The sequence below is a fragment of the Parambassis ranga genome, chromosome 22 (genome assembly GCF_900634625.1).
Source record: "Parambassis ranga chromosome 22, fParRan2.1, whole genome shotgun sequence".
In the NCBI taxonomy this organism is placed as follows: domain Eukaryota; kingdom Metazoa; phylum Chordata; class Actinopteri; family Ambassidae; genus Parambassis; species Parambassis ranga.
This window is the reverse complement of record NC_041042.1, coordinates 12,173,995-12,194,370: the sequence shown is the minus strand read 5'-3', so window position 1 is coordinate 12,194,370 and position 20,376 is coordinate 12,173,995. Positions and strand designations below refer to the sequence as shown.

Here is a 20,376-nt window from a genome sequence, read left to right as displayed (position 1 = left end):
GCTCGGGGACCGAGAAATGTGAAAGAAGTGCCGAAAAGAGAGACACACCTGGCAACAGGGCTTTTTCTGCTTGTCTCCTTCGGAGTAGCAATGGCCGACGATGTGCTGAAACTGCGACGAATGGTCCCTGCATGGAAATCACCAGAGTCAAGTACTCCTGTGCAGACGCTTGCATAAGAATGACTTCAGAAGCACTCGAATAACAATAAATGCAAAGAACCTTTCCAAACAAATCTCACTCAAAGCTTGCAATAAAGGGAGAATTCTCACCGCTGATAGGATGACTGAGACGTGAGGAGGTGAGCTCGGAAAGACAATCAACAGATCCATGGATCCTATGAGTAAAACAGAAACCCTTTAAGTTATGTTTTCTTTAAACACCAGCAAACGCTGTGTAATAATTATATTAGAACTCTGGAAGCTATTAAGAGGCACAGTGCCAATGTTGACTATTGAGGAGAAAGTTTTTCTGAGGGAAGAGAATACAGGGTTCAAGAAGCAAAGTCTGTATGTGTGTGTGTGTGTGTGTGTCTGCTGCTGACAGGCAAAGAAAAGTGAAAGAGAAGCAAGCTCTGGGATGGAAAGAATGTGATATTCTTTATTAGACAGCAGGAGAGCAAGTGCTCAACTGCGCACACTCTGTACCCTGGGGTTAATTAGGAAAAAAGAAGATGAGAGGAAAAGGACATGAATAAGGGATGGCAAGAAAACACAGGAGCTGATTTCCCCCCCAAAAAAAGCTTTTATCTCATGGAAGACATAAACACTGGTGTAACAAAAAATAGCATGAAAATTGTGAAAGAAATGATGATTCTGAGCCTGAATGTGCTTGGTGAAAGGAACTGCATTAATTGAGTCTAGAAATAAAAATGAAATGTGTTCGAAAACGCATCAATTCAGTCTTCTTTACAACACACACATTCTGTTTTTTTTAATGTCCGCTGCTTTTTTAAGTGTACTGGCTCTCATCCAGTCATGGCACATATTATATATTCTTGAGGCATCGTGCCATTAATGTGCCATCCAATAAGAAAGGTCAACAGTTTTTATCTATTTGAACAAAAAGTGAAGTAGAAGTGTCTGTCTGGCCGTGAGTAAGTAAGGCCACTAATAATGTCACCAGTGGAATTTGTCCTTGTTTTATATACGATAAACCGTTCAACACACATGCAATTCTGCTGTGAAACCTGGCTCTCAATATCTTTGAACATAGATGTCTAAAGTCTGCTGTCCAGAGGCATAAGTCTGTGTTGAGGTGCAGACTAAAGCGTCAAGGAAACTGGCCCTTTGCAAGAGCCACTCCCAAATTTTGGAACAACTTAAGTGACTTTAAAAATGGACATAATCCTGATATTTGAGTTATTTTTTACTGTTGTTGTAACACTGTATTTCATTGTAAATCTACAATGTGGAGTGATGTTTGTCAACACTGCACCACCACCTAAAAACCAGGACATATCATTCTTTTGAATAATATGTCCTGATTCTCTCTTCATGTCAGAGAATCTCTTCTGTTGCTATTTTTTCCTTCACTGTGTCACACATCTGTATTTCATGTGCAGCTTACACCAGCTAATGGTAGTGTACAGTACCTAAATGTAGGAAACATTTTCATAAACCCAAACTCAGGTCATAGCTATGACAAATGATTATTTACCTCCATACATTAGTATTACTACAACAGGCATGGCTGCATTCGAAAGCACAACTCAGTGAAAAGTAAAAAAGTATACGGCAATTCAAGCTGTCTGTTATTTGGCTGTGCCTGCTTTTGGTTTACTGTAATTGTAGACCTAGTTAGGAAATACTAGCCTGGATACAAGAGCACAGCAGACTGCACAGATCAGAGAGATTTCTCAGAGCCTGATTAGATTCCTCAGGAGTATTGAGCAGAGAGCATTTTAGCATAGAGGATGTTTTGAGTCAAGTCCATCTTTATGTATTTCTAACAAAGGTCAATAGGTCATTAATCAGAATTTCACATACTAAGCTTGAAAGTCTGATTATACACAAACAGATCCAGTGGCCTAATATGTTTTTGTTACATGCATGAAATCAAATACCTTCAAAAGTTATTACCATACTTGGGCAGAAAACAAGATTCTGTCAACAACCACTTGAAACAATGAATTTATATAATAAAGATTTTTTTAGCACAGCTAAAATAAGACAAGCCAATTAGTAAAACAACAATTTAAGTTGACAAATGTTTGTCCTTTATTTGAATTTCCACCTGCAAACTTGTGGCTGAAACAGAAAACGTGAAAACGTTCCTTCTCATCTCCGTCCATACACTGGGGACAGATTGCAGATGTGTGTCTTGAGATCTAAAATTATGCAGAGGCAATTAGAATATTTTGTTCCACTTTTTTCTGTCACACATAAACAAACCACTCCAAAATCTATTAAAGTAATAAGATGAAGACAGAGCATAATACAAAAACCGACTTGAAGGGGAAGATGAAAATCATGTCAAACTGCTCGGCTGACGACCAATCTGATGCAAGCAAAGCACTCACAGGATGCATTCAGACCTATACTGAGTGTATAAACTGACCTTTATGTCCTTCCTCACTTACATTATAAAGTTAACCCCAAGCAAAGCACTACCATGCACTATTCAGGTATTGTGTTATTGACATATTTCAAACAGTGTTGTAAATATTACCTCCCTCGCATATTCATTATCTATAATCCATATTTAAAAGCATGGAAGATGGCGTATGGCTCATTACAAGGTGCCACAGTAAATTGTGAAGTCTGGCCCCCGGCTTCACATCTGACAGCTCTGACTCCAGTTAATCACTACAACAGAGGAACATTGTTTCCCGGACAGAGGGCAAAATCAAGTATGTCAGCACTCAACACAAATGACACTGTCAAAGGAACTCATTAGTATCATTAGATGTATTGATGAGGCCAATAAAATGCAACCTGAGGGTTTTCAGGGTCTATTATCCAATTTCTGGTATCAAATCTCCTGTGAACTTTAAAGAATTTCTTAAAGACACTCGTTTGACAAATGTCTTTTGACTTGTGTGGAGGACCACTGACAAAATCCAGAAGGGACCATTAATCATGAGGGGAAAGCCCTGCACTCACCTTTGAACACGAGATGGAGGAGCAAAGACACCGTGTTTTGGGGGGCAGCTGAAGTATCGCACTCCTCCCACCGATCCATCGTTTTTACCGCTGGGGTTGTCCAGTTCAATACCCAACCAAAGCCCTGCATGAACGCAAAGACACACTCAGACCAGAATTCAGAACATCTATCAAGAAACCTCAGACAGACTCCCACATTTAAAATGAATGGAGAGAGGTATATCATAAAAAGTAAAGAACATGCTGTATAATTAATGGCAGCTGTGCAGATCAGATGTGTTTGTTACGTTTTATACTGTTTTAGCTAAAAAAAGAAGCATAACCTTACTGACAAGTTTTCTCCATGGAAATGCATCTGTGAGTTCACTGCTAACAGCTAACTTTAATCTAAGCAGCCAATATTTCATTGTATTGCACTTCTCATTTGGCAGCTCTTAAATAACAAAATAATGCTCAGCTCTTTTAGTCAATGCCTTCTCTGCAAGGCAGAAAGTTCAGAATCTCCTTTCTCTTCGTGATTATACGGCACCTTGCAAGTGGCAAATTGAGATATAGACAAAGTGTTAAACAGAAGTCAATTTACTATGAAGTTTTCAGCAAGAAGAGGAGCAGCTTTCGCTTTTTGCACAGTCCTCAGTGCACTGAGGCTGAGATAACAGAGCATTGCTAGCACTGATTTAAGTATCAAAGGAAACTTAAGACTGAAATCCCTTCAAACATGATCCTCAGTGGTGTGAGATATTTATTCATACATGACTGACGCTCGAGCAGAACTACTGCCTAAATATTAATGAATACTGTGAGCTGTTTTCAATGGCTTCTGCTCAGCAGCAGCCTTTTCAAAAAAAGAAATTCCCAACTATCTTCAGTCCAACACAAGGTTCGTCACTGTAATAATGGGCAACTATGTAATGGATTTTAAGCAAGATGAACGAGAGGAGCTTAATGGAGCTTCACTTTATCTCTTTGTGCACATGTGACTCGCTGCACAACAATGACACTGCAGTGAAGTTTAGCAAATGTGCTAACCTTTTTGACATTCCATGCAACAAATGAAGAGAGAATTAACTTTAGTAGTGCAATTATTGTAATTAATTTGCAAAGAAGCTAGTAGTTCTCCAGTGTGAGGCACAAACGTTTTAGTGTGATTTCAGCAGTCAACTCTTTGCAAAGAAAACACAGATTTTTAACAACTAACCTGGAGCAAAGCTGGTCTTGCCATAGAATTTGACTACACCTGTTCTCTGGCCGACCACCAGCACTCTCTCCCCCAGGCGCATCTCGGGGGCCTCGCACAAGGAACTACTACCAGAAGGGGTTCGGCTTCGAAAACCTGGAAGAGATGTGAATGAAAATAATTTCTCTGCTGCAATAATTACTTGCCGTCAGTTTGATACGATTAGATTTTCATTACGCCAGAAGAGCCATACTATTACGTGCTGATGTGCCAGAAGAAGAGCGGAGGGCTGGAGACGGTGTCGTCCTGGGGATTGGGGAAACACGCTCTCTTCTCTGTCTGGCAGGGAGGCGTTGCCTTAGCATTGGACGGGGCCGGGCTCCTGGGTTATGCCGAGAGTCCAGTGAAGAGGATGAAGAGGAGAGTGAGCGGGAGAGGATACCTGCAGTGTAAATGATGCAAAGGAATGAGACAGAGAAGATGCAGGTAACTTATAGAAAAAGCTCTTCAAAATTCATGGGACTTTAAATAAGTAAAAGGAACTCACACAGAGGCAGCCACACTACCAGCTACTCATTCACAACAATCAAAAAGGTCTCTAAACTGGGACATTAGTTGTGAATGTTATTTTCTATTCTGCCGTCTAAAAATCACACAGCACCAAATGTGTGCCTTCTCTCTTAATACGAATCCACCACCAATCCATTTAGGCCCATATCAGGAAGTAAGATGCCACTGAAACAATGAAGCTCAGAATATTATTAATTTTCCTTCTTATTCTTCTGGGTGTGACGGGGCTTTCAATGCAGCATCAGGATTCAGACCAATGTATGTACCAATGTATATTCAGAAAGCCCACCAGCTGTGTCACATCATTCTGAGCTACCACAAATCAAGTGAGCTCAGTCTTTTGAAAGCAGCTTCTGAAAGCCACCATGCAAATCTTCTCCTAACATGAGGACATAAGATAAAGGGAGGAAGAGGATGCCAGATTTCACTCTTAAGAATCTATTTGGACGAAGGACTACATTAGGCTTTTAACTTGTTCACAGGCCATAAGTTCATTATGTGCCCAACTCTTGTAGGCTAATTGATTAAAACTGTGCCAAAGTACCTTAATAAGGAAGGAAGATTGAGAAAGAAACAAGAAACTTCTTTCCTAAAAGTTGTTCTCAATTTAAAATCATTGGCTCAGAGTGTATGGCTGAAGCTATGCACAGCGGAGCTGCTGATTCAGTCATTTCTGTCTGGGATGGTGAGTTTTTTATTTAATGGTATGCACAAAGACTCCATTATGCCTTAAGTACTAATGTATTACTAACAGGTTGTAGCACAGTACGTTTGTTTGAAAAGGTATTGATGTTAATGTTAAATTGCCCACAGGTGGATCATGATGTTGGATTCAAGTATTAAGGTTCATTAAATATCGAACACTGGCAACATTCCCGCACCACATTCTCTGACCTGTGCATTAAAGCTACTGTATGACTGCAGTACCTGTCTTTATGACTGAGGCGTCTCCTTCTGTGCCTTGATTGGAAGCAGGTGGACTTTTTTGCTTATCAGTTGTTTTTTTAACAGAGGGGGATAAACCTTTTCACCCACACACACACAAAAAAAACACAGTGAATTCTTTTTAAACACAATATTGATCTGATCAAAAGATGTATAACTAGACATATTTTCTTGCCATGAAGCTGTAGTTTTGTTTTTAGTGACAGCCTGATTCCCATTTACACTGAACATTATAAAGGAAATATAATAAACAAAGCTGCCAATTCCATTAAGAAAGGAGAACTCAATAAAGCTGTAAAAGAGGAAACTCAGAGTACACACCGAGTTGTACAACAAAAAAGGAAGAAATGGAGAAGATAAAAACACAAGAGCAAGAGAGTGAGGAAATGCTAATAAAGGACAGCATTAAGAATTACTGAAACCAACAGTTTCTTTGACTCAGTACACAATAAAAACACTTAAATATGCTGAGACAAGCTCTTACACACACAAAAGCCCCAAACACAAAAGTACCGCAAAAGGAATGTTGGTACCAGCAAACAGGAGACAATGGGGATTTCTTGCAGAACTAAATGTAATTGTGTTTGTAGCTAAAGAACATGTTTTTCCCGTATAGACTGAATCTACCAGACAGAAAAAAGCCTTTAAGATACTATTACATAATAGACAATAAACATATCAAAATGTATGTAATGAAAATTTAGGGCAACATAATAATCTTCATTGAGGTTCAACAAATGAACAGTCTCACATTGCTTTCAAGTCTAGGAAGGTCACCTAAAAAATAAAATTCATAGCTCTTTGAAACGGTGTTAGAAAAATCTCAAATCAGCCTGGTATTTATTGATTGCCATTTCAGTTCACATTTAGAGAGAGCTGGGAAATGCTCCCCTCAGAGACAGAGCAGTGTCTTTCCTTTGAACTCTAAAGAGGAGACTACATTCTAACTCAGAATACCAAATGTTTCTTGTCACTTGACCTTTAGCTTGCAGGGACCTCCTGGCTCTATCCATCCCTTTCACATACTGACGTTCACTTCAAGTGGCAGACTGAGGCTTCGTGAATCAAACCCTGGTGCTTTGTGAGGTTGTCTATGTTTCCACCACCCCTGTGATGCCTGAGTTACAGTTGCCACACAGTAATAGGGGGCCAGCCTGGCCTTCTGCTGTGTCTGTCTTTTCTAGTTAGTGAGACAAGGCAGTTCCACATTGACCCATCCAAAGTATGGCTAATCACAAGCTAGTTGTCTGTACTATTCTTATAAAGGCACATCAAAACCCAGGTGGCTCCAAGAGTTTGGACTGTACAAGGATAACAAAAGCCCCATAAAGTATTTGGTCATAAATTAAGTCTAGTTCCTGAGTTGCATGGAGGTGCAGACACGTATGCTCTGACATGCATCGCATGCCACACAAACACACACACACCTTGTGATGAATGGCTGCCAAGCTATTCAGCCTGTCTATGCCCTGGTTATTAAACCCTGCTTAATTGGACTATCAATCACTGAATTCCACAGGACACTCTTGAGGTCTGCTATTCCAGTCACACCCAGATCAATTGGCTTTCAAAACCTTTGAGAATTATACCACCACCACCACAACACAGCTGTAAACACTTAAGGCAGCAAAAACCACGCAAATACACCCAAGACAAGATTTCTACAGTGACTGGACTGTAGATATCGTTAGTCAGGCGATGAGGATATGAGCATCCAAGGACTGTGAGAGCACAGTCTTGTCAGCTGTCTAATAAATGCATTGTCCTTTGGCACTAGTTCAGAATCCACTTTTCAAAGTATTCAAAAAAGCCTGAATGCAACAAATTCTGCCATACAGTGACATGGCTCATTCAGGATAGTATAAAGAAAGTCTCTTTTTTTGCACAAAAAAGGAACTGGAGTTTAAACTCTAGCCTGAGTGGCTCAGTTCTACTATAAAGGTTTGAAAGGCAAAATGAAAACTTTAAGTACAGGCATCCTTTATAACTGTTTCACCTACTACAAACACAGCGACAATGGACGATGAGGCAATACTCGTTTATGTCATGAATTGTTACAGTACATCGTGGCAAAGCTGCTCAGGTGACAGAGCTATTTGTATTCCTGGCTAGAATGTAGCATTGTAGCACTTAACTACATTTTTAGAGCAGGCAGTAACATGTTTTCTTTACCTGTGTTGATTTTGGAGGTAACGCGGGACAGGTCAATGCGACGAGGTGGTCGAATAGGCGTAGATGTCTTCATGCCACTAGTTTTATGCTTTTCCATGGGTTTGCTAATTTTTGACAGGGGAGCGAAAATTCCTGTGGAAACAAAATTAAAAATGTTGTAAGTACACACATATGTGAAGGCTAAAGATGCTTAGTGCGAAATAACTTACCATGTTTGATTCGACAGGTAAAATACTGAACCCCTGCCACAGAGCCGTCATTCTTTCCCTCAGGTTTGTCCAGTTCCACTCCAGCCCAGAGCCCTCCAGAAAACTCAGTGCTGCCGCAAAATCGTAGAGTTCCAACCTGCACACACATATGACGTAGTCAAAGTACTATGGAAATGTATTCAACAAAAGACAAGACACACAGAAGAAGAGCTGGACAGTGTGCCATGCATTGTATCAAGATCAGAACCCCAATCAGAAACCCAACTTTTAAAAATTTACACGTTTAAGGATCAAAGCATGAGGCCAAGCCAGAGTGTGGAGACAGATAAAAAGGTTGATTAGCCAATCTCTACAACTTGGCACAAAGCAATTCTATTCTCACTGTGTGGGGGAAAAAAAACTCTATTAACAACTCATTCTTTCAGAGCAAATGTCTGGCTGGGCTAGAATTAGTATTTCCTTGTTGTCCACATATCTCTGTGTGCATGCGATGGCCTTAGAGCAAGGACACATCACACACTAGTCAAGAGTTGTTGTGTTGTAAGTTTTCTGAAGGTTCTATTCACACAAAGAAGAGAACTGAGACTGCTGGCAGTAGACAGGTCTGCAAATAGATATCCAGCGTAAATAATAAAAATCTTTTTTCCAGAGTCTAACATTAAGGTGGTGGCACACTTAAGTGCAGGGTTAAATTTGACAAATGCTGAGCTGCATTCTCAGTTCATAGAAAACTTTCAAAGAGAAGGTCGTCGAATATGTGAAACTTGTAACTTACAGCAATGTACGTCTTTATCATTTCATTTAATAATGTCATGACTTAAAGTTTGCAGAATAAAAGAGATAATAAAAGAGATGTTTTGACAAGTTGCTTGACCTATTTTAAAGGTCTAGTTAGGCTGAAACAAAACTATTAATAGGCACAAGGCCAGCTCACTACTATGCACAAAAAACACTAACATCAGTTTGAAAAAAACTGATGATGATCAAGTGTAACGTACATTTACACACAAATGAAAGTTCTTTTTTCACATTACTGAGGCTGTGAATACTCCCTGTATGAAGTGTGTAGAGGCTCTTTAAAAATTCATACTTTCTTAACACCAACCCTTTCATCACGCCATCTCTTATGGCCTTAAATTCAATAAAATTGTACCATTTTAAGGCTTAATTCAAATTTAATAAATGTTTCAGCCCTGACAGTGGAAAGGCACTCCCTGATCTAATAAGAGTCCATTTGTTGGATCTTTGTCATAAAAGCTGTTATTTTAGAAGGATTACAAATCCTTTTCTGGTGTCACAGGGGTCAATAAAACCAAAACACAGTGCCCTACAGCACTACTGTAACTGTACCAAAATTGTATTTTCAAAAGGGAGGGCTGAGGTTAAGGGAAGGAAAACAACCTCTTATTAGGGAGGCATGCAAAGGGCCTCCACATTCAAGGTTTAAGGTTTACAAAAAAATTCATCACTTCCTGATGCATTTATATGGTGCAATGTCAACAACAAACTCATGTTGTACAACATGGGTGGTTACATAACTGAAACTCTTTTTTGTTTTATTTCCAATTTTAGAATTTTCTATTTTTTCATTTCTCTGGTAGTTCTCATCATGCACCCATATCAGGCTGCATTACCAAAAGGACAAAGACATTTAGCAGATATACAGCTGCATGACAACTAGAGCAAGTAGCAGGGTACAGAACAGAGACATAACTGCAATAAATTTGTCTCTGGAGAACAAAAAAGTACCTACTGACGGCCATTAAACTGTCTGGCCACTGTGTGCCAAAGGCACGGCACTGGATATCTCTTTCACCTTCCTTGTTAGGTTACGTAGATTCAGGGTGTTCTGTGTTTTTCAGCCTGATGATTGAAGTCACTTCAAAATGTCTACAATGAGAAAGCCCAGGTTTCTTTCTGCAGGGGTTGTCATTGAATTTCAGAGCAGAGCACCGTGTGGAAAATTGTCAAAGTTGAACTGCACCATGAGCCCAGTTAGAAAACTGAATTTTATTTAACCTCTAGGACTGACGCACCAGTGTTTTCAAAGTGTGGTGTGTGTCAAAAGGATTACACAAGCCTTACACTTCCCACACTGAAGCTGGGTGGTAGGGTTGATCAGCAACAATGTGGTATAACCCTAAATGTAAAGAGGAAATTTAACAATGAGCTATCTGTTCTTGTCCAACCTAAACACCAATAAAGTAGTAATGGAAGATGCAAAGTTGCTTCAGCAGCAAAAGCTGAAATGCAGCCTTGTTGCATCCATCAACAACCAACATATTTTATTTCACACTCCCAACAGCACAGGTATTGTTCCAGATTCAATGACTTTGAAAGAAAAGAAGACAACCCACAAGCAAATAGGATAAACACAATCATTCTAAAAATTCAAATATTGTTATCAGATATTTTACAGTATCATAACATCACATAAATGTTATTGATATGTTAGAACAAACTGACAGACATAACCCTGAATGCTGGAAGGATGCCAAAAAAGATTGTTGCCTAGCAACTAAAAATTATTTTCTTGGTTGAGGGCTTAAATAATTGTAGAATATGTGAGCAAAGCTTCCATCTAGTATACATCTCTGGACCACATTATAACATGATTATATAAAGGCACGAGCACAAGGCTGAAGTTGCAAGAACACCCACTGTATGTTACTGATCAGTTGACCACTAATATTTGTGAATTTGTTGGTCAATTTATAATCCAAAGAAAAAAAACCTTGTGTGACATCAGACAGACCTCTCAGCTTGATTTTGTTGGTCACCACCTCCACTGTGACCAATTTCACTGAAGGGGGGGATTAATTTTCCCTAACCAATCACTAATACTTGGCAATGACTCTGGTCCCACCCATGACATGATGTGGTCCCCATACTGAGAAGGGGCTATTTCATGTTACAATGCCAGATGAATCAGTCAGCTGGGTTGTGGACAGAGGCAAAAAAGCTACTTCTCCCCACATGGAAGAAATTCAGACATGAACTCCAGGTATGTACGTAAGGTAAAGTCCTCAGTGCCACTGAGTACCGGTAACTACACCTAACAAGAACACCACCTTTTTGGATCATTTAATTAAAAAGCCAGCACAGGTATTCATAATTAAGAGGTTGGTGAGTGCAAATCTGTGCAGAGTGTGTATGCGTCTGGTCTCATACAGAGAAAACAATGTGAAAACTAGAGCAACTCCCCTTACCTTCAGTCTTCTGCTCTGTGTGCTTCTCTTTTAGTATATTGAAAAAAACTGATCTCTGAATATAATCAGTGTCACAGCCTGGACATGAAGGTCCCCACACTAGTGGAAACAAGAGGTTGCATCAAAGGTTTAGTTTGAGCTCTTTTTTGTTGTACATGTTTGTGTGGTAGACCAGCTTACTGCTGCTAGTTGAAAGAATATTTCTGACTTACTCCTCATTTGAATACAGCTAATCAGTGAGTCCTAATTAGAGTGTTGTGAAACTTTCCTCTATTGTGGCACTTTGAGATATGGCACAGGGAAAATGTGAACTTGACACACCTATAATATAGCGAAGATCTGTGTCTGGGGAACCGAAACGCACCTTCTGTCCAGCTATCACCACACAGTCACCCAGTCGGATTCCCATGGAAGACAGCTGTATCCTGGCCTTGTCAGAGAGAGCAGGAAGAGGCTGGGGTTGCAGTGTGAGGGGCAGAGTGGAAGTGGGTCTGGGCAGTGCCTGTCTCAGCAAAGTTCGAAGCTCCTTGGCCATGGCGGCTGCGTCTGCCATCTCCAAGGGCATGTCGAGGGGGTCAGGCACCACATCTGCTGGACACTGCCCTTTGTCATTCTATAGAAGAAGACAGAAAGAGCACAGAGAGTGGTGACTGGACTGCAGTGTAGAACTTAAACTGTGCTGCAAGAGATATCTGTCCAAACTAGCACAGAAATGCCAGAGAGCGTTATCAACTGGTGCAATGCTAGTCATCCGAAATTAGCAAAACCACTGAGCCCATATGTTGTTGTTACTGAAGGAACAGTTGCCATTCAGCAAATCCTCAATTCTCAAGAAGTCCAAAAAACATTTGTGCTAATTAAAAGAAAACCTCCTAGAGGTGCTCCTGAGATCATTTACAAGAACCTAATATCTCCCACCATGGCTTGTGCAGAAGCATAAAAAAAAATCTGAATCTATCCAAGGACAACAGTCCAAGAGCTAGTAAGTTCCATTACTAGTTAGTATTGCTAGAGTCACATGCAGCGTCAGCCTCACTGTTAGGACATCAAAAAAATCCTGTTGGACTTAACAGAATCTTTAATCTCATTTCTGCTTTCAGGGAAAAATTCCCTGTCGGTGTGGTTCAAAGAAGGCAATCAGCAAGCTCACAACATGAACATTTACTCAAGTGGCTCAAAGAAACTGCAGTCGCTGAGAGCGGAGACAGAAAAAGCTCTGTCAGTGGAGGGAGATGACTGCAGAGGCGTGACACATGAGGGGAGCTCATCCAGTGCTACAGTGCTGAGTAATTGGGGTACACTGACAGTCATCACCCCCCCCCCTTCAGCAAACATACAAGTGGTCTTTGATAAACATCAAAAAGGAGCTTTCCTTTCTTTGCAGAGGTTTGTCGTTCTCATGTTGTAACACTGAGCTAATGCACACACCATTCAATGTGAGAGACAAAAAAAGTCTGTGTATTCTGGGACCATTCATTCAAGTGAGTGGGGATTTTTCATAAATCCAGAGATATCAAAATCCCCCTGTTCTGTGCGATGTTTAAACAGATATCAATCAGAGAGCTTAATCTAGCATCTGTCGAATCAAGGAGCAGCTACGAGGCAACAAAGTTATTAGAGGGATAATGCTAAGAACTTTTTCTAACAACAACAGATTACACTCCTGTGAGCTGTATGCTCCTGCCAGTCAAATGTGTTGCAGGTGATTTTATTTTACGGTACTCCCCCACAACCTTTCATATACCAAATAGACTTGCTACAGTACCTCACTTCAAATCTGAATCTGGAAAAAAGTAAGGCAAGCAATCCAACACAGCAACATTCTACTAATGGAAAGTATGATGAGTTGCCATAGCTATTAATCCAAAAGATATATGCCAAGGGAAGCATGAAAGGCCAGCAACATTTTTATTTTTCCATCCATTTAAAACTTTCCACTGGTGAAATACAAGGTTTGTTGTGACAAATCTCTGCAGGGCCAGAGAAGAGAAATATCAAATTAAACCACTTCCAAGTTTGACCTTTACTCAGAAGGAAACTGAATTTCTTGGCTCTGGTATCATGCCTTAAAACACTGCCAGCCACCAACACCGTCATTATTCAAATGCAAATTACACCATTTGGCAAGAACTTACCATTTTTTGCACTAAAATACAGAAAGAGAGTGGGAGCGGAGTCAGTTGTATGTTATATCTATATTTATTTTTACATATATTTATTATTTCTTCATTTATTTAATTCTCTGTTGCTGTATGCTAACTTGGTGGGCGGTGGCAAAAACAAGAACAAGTTAGATCAATACAGACATTTTACACTTTGTGAAAAAAGTGTGTGCAGTACTCCTCATACGTCCCTCCCACAGCAGCACGTTGCACACACACACAGCTTTTGAAGACTTTTCGCTGCTGAACAGCTGCAACAGCGGTTTAGGTGAACATGTTTGAAGGATGTTTTACAAATCAGCACTGGTAGGAAGAGGATAGAACAGATACTTTATTAATCTCTGGGGAAATCAAAGAAATTCTAATCTAGTTCTTGTTAAGCAGAACCTTACTTCGACTAACTTCTTTATTCAGCCCTCATTTTCTACAAACTTCCTGTGAATCACAAATTTACTGGAGCATTTCTGATATCGTTTGGTTTGACCCTTTTGCGAGTTCGCTAATGATCTTAACTGGTAAGCAATGGCTCGTAAAACCACTGCCGTCAAAAACTGCCACCAGAATCCTAAACAAAAGTGTAAACAGCAACAATTTGATTAAGGGCTTGTAGCAAGCTAAGGACAACGGAGTACCGCTGCCAATAATCAAGGCTAGAGACTTCATCATACTAACCAATATAAAATGAATAAATAAAACATGTCAAAATAAATAAATAAATGTAGATATAAACATAAACAGACATAAACAGCCCAAATACATTGCTTGTTGGCCAAAATGTATGTATATATTGATATATGTCTGTATTTATTTACTTAGGCTTAAGTCATTTTTGGTCCTCCATACAAATATAATTAACATTATCAATGTCAATCAGTGGTCTATGACACAAAAGAAATGATTAAATAATGAAAATAGCAATGTCTGGGCTTATTAAATCAGATGCTAAATTCCTGTATGGCTAAGCAGAAACAGCACTGGAATCTTTAATAATAAAGAAGTCAGAAAATAATCACCGTTGTTTTAAGTTTTGTTTTGTGAGATAATGGACATTAGCCTGGTTTCCGCTACAGAAAATTGCTTAACATTAATCAGTGTCCACATATCTTTCAAGCACTGCATTCAAACACTGGAAATGTAGAGGCACTGCAGTCATATTCAGCAAGAAATTTATAGGTTATGCTGCATAGCTCTTTGGTGACCTCCAGTGGGAAAATCACTGCATGCAGGAAACAGGTCTAAGACCTGTTCACATCAGCTTCACTGAGTACCAAGAAAGCGCTTTATTAATATGAAAGATAGCAATCGTGCTGTGAAAGATGAAAGTAAAAGTAAAAATTAAAAGCTTAAGTTTAAAATGCAGGGTGTGACCCACCACATTCCTACAATGCCACAATAACATCTAATGATTCAGTTCAGATATAACTGAAGCATTAGATAACCGGACCAGGGTTGTTCAGCAAACCTCTCAACCATGCTTTAACTGCAACTGCGAGGCAAAACAACGCAGATGCACTCAGAGATGTTCAAGAGGTATAGATGTATTCAACATATGTCTGGGAAATCTGTATTCTAAACTGGGTGCCTTTTAAGGTCTGATCTGACAGCTCAGTTATAAAACGCTAAAGAAGACAAGTGCACAAAACAATGCTGAATAAATTTAGAGCCTGATAGATTACTTGGCCTGATAAGATAAGCCTACAATATAATGAAATCCAATCCATCAACTATGAAACCAACAATTAGTGCATTAGAAGCCTCTCAGGCTCAAACTACAGAGGTGTTAAATATAGATTCGATATAAGCTGATGTAAGGATGGGAACCGTTTTTTTAATGTTTTAAAGGTAGGGTAGGAGATTTCTAAAACTCAGTGAGAGTCAGCCATATTTTGAAAGTAAACACACACCCCGTTCTCTCAGAGCTCACCCCGAAGCCACGCCTCCCAACCAGTCTGTGACTTCGGCCATCATGCATGTACCTCTCTGATGCACGCAGCGCAAGAACAGAGCAGCCAACCAGCCAACTAGCAGAGCAGGATTGGCTGATGTTTTTAGCGTTTTATAGCTTCAACAGATGATTAATATTATTCGTTTTAAAGCGAAACTGCCGAACTAATCGGTTGCTATCGGATTGTAAAGAGAAGTTGCACTTTTTGTTAAATTAGTGTATCAGAATGAAATCTCCTACCCTACCTTTAATGTATTTATTTCTATTCAATGTATTTCAATTTATTTTTTTGATTTCACCCAGATATATGTAGTAGTCACATGACGTCATGACAGTTCTTTGAACTCACAAAACAACTAGCATGTTAGCTGGTGTTTTAACATACAGAAGAACAAATGACACTTACTCTGAAAGCAGGATTCGCTCCCAGCTCCAAGAGACATTTGACAGCCGATGCGCAGAGGTTGGACGCAGCAATGTGCAGAGCAGTCCCAAATTCAAAGTCGCTGCAGGTTGCATCAACATCTGCAACATAAACGCAAAAGCTGGTATTATAAATTTTTAACTGGCATGGTAATGGTCAAGGGGCAGTTTAAGCACCACCGTGACAGCAGAGTTGTTGGGCTTTGTAAATCAGGTTTTACAGTGTGCATTTATTCTGCTGTGTAAAATCAAGAAATGTAGACTAATGTCAAAAGATGCCAACTATGCAGATAACTCAAGAAACTCACATCTGTGAACTGGCCCTATATTCACAGCCGAGTCATTTCGACAGCATCTGGCAGCTGCTATGAGGGCCAAAGGCAGTCCACAACAGAAGTGAAAAGGGGCTTCTCTGCATTTATATATGCATGCCAGGACCACTCAGGATCAGCTCCTCTTGTTAAATAGCCATACCCCTTGTAAATTTATGACACTGATCTAGTAAAATGTAAACAATTCACTTTGACAGTACTGCTTTCAAAAATGCAGATAGAAGGTTAACACTCTAGTTGTCACAGCCAATAATCATAAGCCAAAGCTTCTAGTTTACAGCTACAAAGACAATTGTTTTGACAGCAGCACTATTCTTCCATTTTTTAGAAATACAAATATATACTGTCTACAAAAAAACTGCTAACCATAAAGCTTATGCCTCAGGATGCTATTCACACACTCTGAACGATGTTTACAGTATTTATAAGGCATATGTTCAGTCAATGATTTTTTCAGACAGTGTGCAATGATTTACTTATTATCATGTATTCTTGCAGCTCCACCAACAAAGCTTTATCTGCTGAGTAGTGATTTTCATTAACTGCATGCCATGCGTATAGTCCTGCTGTCACTGTCCAGTAATATCCATCTTGCAAAAATCATTGTCTGTACAGTATTAAGTTACATGTAACCAAACTCAATCCGCTGACATAAACAGAAGCCTTCCACAGCCTCCACAGAACAAAATATTGTATTGGATTGCACAGCATGTAGCCAATATGGGTGCACCCAATAAACTGGAAACTCACTATGTGCACCACAGGAAAAAGATAAATTACTGAGGCTTTAATCCCCACTATAGTTGGTTTTGAAAATAGAAGTATTTGTGACAGCTAGCCTGACCTCTCTCCTCTCTGGCTGCGGCACTGTCTCACCTCCAGGCTGGGAGGCCTGTAGCACCACATGGATAAGCTGGGGTACATCAAAGTAGGCTGCGTAATGCAGGGCCCTCATATTAGTCCAGCGTGAACGAAGGTTGGGATCAGCACCTAAAGAAAGGAGTTGGTGGGCAAAGCTGGCTGCTGTCTCTGCATCACCTAAGGAGGAGAAGGGGAAATACTGCCATGTGGTTCAGGTTGTAACAAACAGTATGCCACCTCTAGAGATTGTGTTTAAGAACTGGTTGATGAATAGCAGTGTGTAATACAATTAAGTTCAGCAAGATAAACTCACAAACTGAGAAGCAAAAACAGGTGTGTGTACATCTTTACAGTGAAGCTTAAGGTTTTTATTCAAAACTCCTTTTCTGTCGATACTAACCTATTCCTGGGGCCCCAGCCTTGCAGCAGTAATGGAGAAGGCTCATATCTGTCAGACCGTCTCGATCATTCACACCACAGCCTCTCTTTAGGATCTGTACAAAAACAAGATATGCAATGTGCCACTAAGGACCTGGTGTCACTGTGCAGAAATATTACATAATAGCCTATACAGCAAAACTCGAGGGAACTGATCTGATGAATGCCAAGCAAGCTGGGTCTTTCATAACTCTACTCATCATTAAATTTGGACAAGACTTGTTGTGCAAACTGACATCCAAACGAGGCGTTTATTTCTCAAGGGTAGCAGTTACTAAGTAAGAGAAAATAATGGCCGGCTTTTACCCTTGAGATAAGTGCTTCCCCACACAATTTACTGCATTGCAGCTACTTTGTGTGACTCCGAGTAGAGTAGTGGCTTGGGGTGGGTTGACAGGGACTCCAATGACAACCGAAAATCTGAATTTTATTCAGATATTTATTACTATATATTGACTAAGGTGAATACACAGAGAAGGAACTGCATTGAGGCACTGAAATAAAGTAGCACTAGATCACATAGACAGTAAAACATAAATCCTGTCACCTCGTTGCCAATGAGACTGATATTCTTCTGAACCTGGGGCACCCATTGCCTGAGGACAGCAAACAGCTCTGGAATGGTGGTGCTGGGATCCAGAAGAACCTCCCTGCACTGCGGATCACTGGGGTCAAAAAAGGAGAACTCTGAAGTGGGAAGAGGGACAAAAATGAGACAATGTAACTGGAATGATCAGTGAAACTAGGAATCTGAAGCATGCGTGTGCAGAGAGCACTTCTGAAATGCTGCAGCACTGATATATATTAGTTTTCTAACCGTTCAATCAATTCAGTCAAATTACTAATTTCGGGAAATGCCCTTGCTGTGCTTGCAGAGGCAAATGAAATCAGATGTGACAGTGGATGGCATGCTGTGCCCCAAATGAAGCAGATAACAAATGGCTTTCACTGAGAAAGACTAACACTGTACTGTAATAATTTCACCAGCATCAAAAGTGCTGCCTTTGCCTTACTGATCCTAAAAGAGATCATGCAACTTTAAGAGCTGTTTGTGTTGACATGTCATGACATCCTTAATATTTTCAGACACTTAATTCATTTGCAAAACTGATATTTGATTTCTTTAGGAATATATAAGATAACAAGAGTCAAACTACGGCTAATACTGGTTATTTCAAATTTAGGACAAATGTGCAACAGTTGACTTTTTTAATGGTTCATAACATTCAATATGTGTGGAAAAACAAAGAGCAAGAAACTTCTCTGACACTTTAGAACCGAGGCAAATTCAGAATCAATGGCTCACGATTTTGTGTCCGACTCATCATCATTATTTGTTTTGTCTCACCCAATTGTCAGTACTCAAGTTTGTCATAAGTCATCATTACTTCCACTACATGATCAGGAATACAGCAGAAACATTTTTCAAATTCCAGTTATAGAACCATAGCCTTTGTACTCCCTCTTTCCACTGTCTGTCTGGGGCTGCTGTGAGCATGTTAACTAGCCTGAAATGTGAAACTGCTCCACTGTGTGGAATGTATGCATGTGTGGACCCTCACCGCAGTCACTGGGCATAGGTGCAGAGGCCACCTGGTGGATAATCGGCCGCTGATGAGAAGACTGTCTAGTGTGGCAGTCCAGGACAGTGTCCCCTTCAACAGGCTCTGAAACATCCTCCTTTGTCATCTCCCCCTTAGGGCATGTGGCTGGAACAATATTAGAAGACCTATTCTGAGCACACAAGTAGGTCTTATCTCTCAATAAAAGCAGACAGACTATGCTGAAGCAGAGCTGATATAGCAGTGCAATGAAGAATCCAAATGCAGTGTTGTCTCTAGAAGTACAAACAAAAAAACTTACAGTACTAACATATTGTGTACTGTTTGTGCATATGTTATGGTGTTCTGACTCCTGAAAAACACGAAAAAATACATTTAAGCATGTACTGTAGAGAAATAAAAGGTTAAGGATTACAAGGACACATCTGCATAGTCAACAAGATAGTGAGATACAAGCCTAAAGATTAGATCAAAACACAGAATGTGCAGCTGCTTAAGTGAGGGGCTTTCATTTCCTTGCAGCAGATTTAAAAACATGGACACATTTGTGGTGAACACATGCTAAACTAACTACAGCCTAATCTTGACACATTGACATTGTAAAGGGGCACACGATGCAGTGAAAAAGGAACAACCCTTAAGAGGTTGAACTAGAAGCACACACACACAAAGGCCTAAGCCTGAGAAAGCAACACTGAGCCTAAAATCTTCCCAACCAACACTCACTGTCATCTTCTCCTTTATCCTCTTTCTTGTTGATCTCCATGAGAGCTAAAAGCTAAAAATCAAGAGACACACACTGGGTCCAGTAGAACATCTAACCAAAATCCTTCCTAAAATAACTCTCAGGCACATTGACTATCCCCTCCTCAGTTTTCAATAACACCCTGATATGCCCTGTGGATCCCCCTGACTCCCAGGTCCAGGAGCTATTTACAGCCGGCACACTTACAAGTCAAAACGTTTTCACTTCTGACTCTCTCCAGCTGGAATGTCACATTCAATTTCTAGTCCTGTGCACCGATGACCCCACTGCCATCTCATCAGACTAGTCAACCATAAGACCCACAATGTAGAGAATGCAGCTCTAAAGTGACAGTGCAAACACAGGACAGCAAAGTGGTGGCTGCGATTAAGGGGACTGTCCTTGATAATAAATGTCCGGTTTCTTTTGACAGCAATCATTTACCTATTTAAAAAATATGAAGATAATGATTGATGATCACTCCATTCTCTTGGAGAGTTGGAGTGACCCAGCTGACAGCTGAC

General features: G+C 40.1%; 1 protein-coding gene across 3 annotated transcripts in view; it reads right to left on the bottom strand.

Annotated features, from left to right (window-relative positions):
• Nucleotides 1–19,980, bottom strand: part of LOC114427159 (CAP-Gly domain-containing linker protein 4) — a 43,133-nt gene extending 23,153 nt beyond the window's left edge. The window contains exons 1-15 of one of the 3 annotated variants that reach the window (XM_028395009.1): nucleotides 19,834–19,980; nucleotides 19,108–19,254; nucleotides 18,093–18,232; nucleotides 17,508–17,601; nucleotides 17,123–17,284; nucleotides 15,898–16,016; nucleotides 11,749–11,997; nucleotides 8,176–8,311; nucleotides 7,967–8,098; nucleotides 5,777–5,872; nucleotides 4,539–4,721; nucleotides 4,301–4,435; nucleotides 3,103–3,226; nucleotides 271–335; nucleotides 49–127 (exon numbers count right to left, since the gene is read on the bottom strand). In XM_028395009.1, the coding sequence (XP_028250810.1) occupies nucleotides 49–127; nucleotides 271–335; nucleotides 3,103–3,226; nucleotides 4,301–4,435; nucleotides 4,539–4,721; nucleotides 5,777–5,872; nucleotides 7,967–8,098; nucleotides 8,176–8,311; nucleotides 11,749–11,997; nucleotides 15,898–16,016; nucleotides 17,123–17,284; nucleotides 17,508–17,601; nucleotides 18,093–18,232; nucleotides 19,108–19,254; nucleotides 19,834–19,873 (1,901 nt within the window). In that variant the 5' untranslated portion in view covers nucleotides 19,874–19,980. Of the gene's footprint in view, nucleotides 1–48; nucleotides 128–270; nucleotides 336–3,102; nucleotides 3,227–4,300; nucleotides 4,436–4,532; nucleotides 4,722–5,776; nucleotides 5,873–7,966; nucleotides 8,099–8,175; nucleotides 8,312–11,748; nucleotides 11,998–15,897; nucleotides 16,017–17,122; nucleotides 17,285–17,507; nucleotides 17,602–18,092; nucleotides 18,233–19,107; nucleotides 19,255–19,833 lie in introns of all 3 variants that reach the window. The other 2 variants (XM_028395008.1, XM_028395010.1) reach the window with 2 other exon arrangements.
• Nucleotides 19,981–20,376: the final 396 nt, after the last annotated feature.